Raw genomic sequence first — 3,095 nt, 5'->3', positions numbered from 1 at the left:
CGCTCTCTGTCTCTTCTGCTACTGTATAACCTTTCTGCTCCGCACAAGACTGAGCTAGCAAAACAAAGAGAAGCAGAACTTGCCTTAGTCTGGGAAAGCGCTCTTCTTCAGCCTCCATTTCTGAGACACTCAAAGCCGCAGATGCCAGTGCTGGGTCAGTAGGGAATCCGCTCCCGGAATTAGTCCTTGCTGCAGCAATTTTCACTTAAGAAAGCCTCTGTTCTTGGATAGGTCAGTATTTGACTGCCGGAACAGAAATCGTCCCTGGGTCTGTTTTTCTGTAGCCTTATCTTGCAGCGCCACCATGTGTTGTACTTCAACCTAGCTTTTCAGATTTGCTTCAAAACATGCATTCCACTTATTTAAATGTATGCCCCAAAATCCACATATTATGTGTGTGGGGGTATATGTATGTATATATGGTGATAGTATAATTTAAAATGGTAGCTTCTATTTTCCAATGGGATTACAAGTGTGAAAATGGTGTCAGACACTTGGTAAATAAAGCAAGTGCAAAGTTAAGTATATTTATTTATAAGTTTATTAAACTAATAGGTATCAGTTTCATATTATGTACCAGGCACTGTACAAAGTGATGGAAATACAAATCCCTTCTCAGACTTCATGGAGCTTACAATACAACACCTACTATATTGTATAGCGAGTGCTCTGGGGAAACCAATCAGAAAAAGATGTGCAATTATGAGTCTATTTCTAAAGAAAGATTATACACTTTTAAACTGACCACTAGCACAATAGATGAAGAGGTTCATTCACACAGTTCAGGAGTAGGTGCTTAAGTGTTAGACCAGCTAGACCTGATTGATTACGCAAACTAAAACAGTTTAAAGAGTTGCGGATAACTGATTTGTAATTGTTCCCTAAGGACTGTCTCTGTACCTCTGTGAACTTGCTATATGAATTGTTACATTATCTAAAATAATTTGTAAGAACTATTTACATCTATTTCCAGAACTAAGATACACAAATGTTGAAGCTGAGATTCACAAAAATCTTGAAGAGGGTGACAGCCAAGATCACAGAAATAAAGGCTGAAGTTAAAATAGGAATAAAATGTAAGAGAAACAGATTCACCCAAAACAGCAGGTTAGACTTTCTCTCAACTTCGAAAGATCCCAATTCATTTTTAGTAAACAATTCACTTATCTCGTGTAGATAACTTGCGAACAAGTGGGCTTGACGAATGTGTGGGTGCCCAAAATTCCCAAGGGAGGAGGATGGAGGAGAAGGGATAGTGGTGTGACCACGCCCCATGGGGAGTGCTTTCTTGCTTTCTCTATTTCTCTCTCTCCCTCTCTGTTCTCTCCAGTGAGCACACACATGCTCTGGGGAATTAAAATAATAATACTAATCCTGGAGTACATAAAATAATGGAGAGAGACTCCAGTTAATAAAAGACATTTCAGGAAACCCTTTATAACATTACTCTATTAAAAGCCTCATAAATTATAACGTTAAATTTTATTCCAAAAGCCTCTAGTGTAGATTAGTTATCTCCAAACTTGTGCATCCTGCACCCCACTTATTAAGGTACTGTGAGAAGCAGGCAATAAAATACCTAGGTTTTATGGTGTGTAGTCTAATTGAATATTCAAGGTTGCATGTATCTTCCTTGTCTCTTTTGGTATTGCAAAATCTTCCTTCAAGATAGGTTAAATAAAGGAATTATACTATTAAAAAACTAGGGTCCAGACCAGCAGATGGCATAATGGTTATGTCAGTGGACTCTCATATAGTCAACTATGGTTTGAGTCCCAACCCCGTGGCTTAAATCATCCTGGGTGCGTGTGCATGTATGTCCAAAATCCCAAGAGAATGAATGAGAAGGGATTGCAGTGTGGCCATTCCCTCTGGGGGACATGTCTCACTTTTGTCACTCTGTGTCTCCGGTGAGCACACATGCCCTATAGCAAAAATGTCTCTAACAAGTGAAAGAAAAAACCCTAGGGTCTTATGATAGGACCCGTGAGGAAGTATACAGTGAGGATTTAGGGGGAAGTGAAATCTAGAAGTGACAGGTCTAGAATCAAGTAGTTCTCTTTAACTCTACTGTTTTCTAGACTTCTGCCTCCTCCAGTCTTTTATTCCTTACCACTTTAAATTTTTTTCTTTTTCTTTCTTTCTTTTTTTTTTTTTTTTTCCATAGGGTGTGCACACTCACCAGACAGAGCTAGAACAAGACAGAGGGAAAAATGAGAAATCACCCCCAAATGGAATGGCCATGCTGAAACCCTGTCTCCATTTTCCTCTCAGGATTTTGGGCACCCATGCACGTGTGCCTAGTGTGAGTTTCATGCCACTGGGTTTAGACTCAGACCTTGAAGTCAGCCCTGTGGAAACCAGCTGCCTTCACCACCATGCCACAGCTGGCCTGGATTATACTTTTTAAAAATCTAAGTTATATAATCTCTTTAAAAACCAACCTAACCATGAATTGTGATTTTATTCGTATCATGCATTTTTTCTATAATATTATCAACAATATAAAAACTGCTTTGGTGAGAGAATACAGGGCCAGACCCAGAAAGTATGACTGAGACTAGCATACAATTAAACTTGAAGGGAAAGTTAATTTATGTGAGTGAATTACTTGAGTTTGCATTTTGGAACAGATTAAGCAAATCCCAGCTCACCTTAATTTTTTCACTATTAATATAAAGAACGACAAAAGATAGGTTTAAATTTTTTTTAAGCTGAAAACTCTAAAGTGAAACAAAGACACTTAAAATGAAGAACTTTACAATGACTAAAATCTAGAAGAAACAGACTCATTCTAAAAATTCTGCATCATAATCGGGTCCCTAATTGAACCCAAAAGCCTTTCAAAAGGGTGGGACCTTATCCATTTCAGAGCCTTGGGGTAGAAGGTTGGGGATAACCGGCCTAAGGAACTTGAACTCGCTGGCCCCAGTGCCTCCAGTCAGACACACCTCATACTGGTAGCTGTGGGACAGGGTCCCAGTGCCGCTGACGTCCAGCAGGTGGCCCGGGAAGGGGCCCTCGGGCACCGAGCAGCCCCCCAGCGAGGCCGCCCTGGCCCTCCTGCACAGCCGCGCCGCCACGAACAGCAGCCA

The 3,095-nt window shown here is 40.5% G+C and overlaps 1 protein-coding gene across 1 annotated transcript in view; it reads right to left on the bottom strand.

Moving 5' to 3' along the window:
• Positions 1-2,374: 2,374 nt before the first annotated feature.
• Positions 2,375-3,095, bottom strand: part of LOC106735690 (putative protocadherin beta-18) — a 2,889-nt gene continuing 2,168 nt past the window's right edge. Inside the window, exon 2 of the mRNA XM_014590781.2 lies at positions 2,375-3,095. Coding sequence (XP_014446267.1) covers positions 2,844-3,095 — 252 coding nt within the window. The 3' untranslated portion in view covers positions 2,375-2,843.

This window comes from Tupaia chinensis, unplaced genomic scaffold (genome assembly GCF_000334495.1).
Source record: "Tupaia chinensis unplaced genomic scaffold, TupChi_1.0 Scaffold000484_1, whole genome shotgun sequence".
Lineage (NCBI taxonomy): Eukaryota > Metazoa > Chordata > Mammalia > Scandentia > Tupaiidae > Tupaia > Tupaia belangeri.
This window is presented reverse-complemented; position numbering and strand designations above follow the sequence as displayed.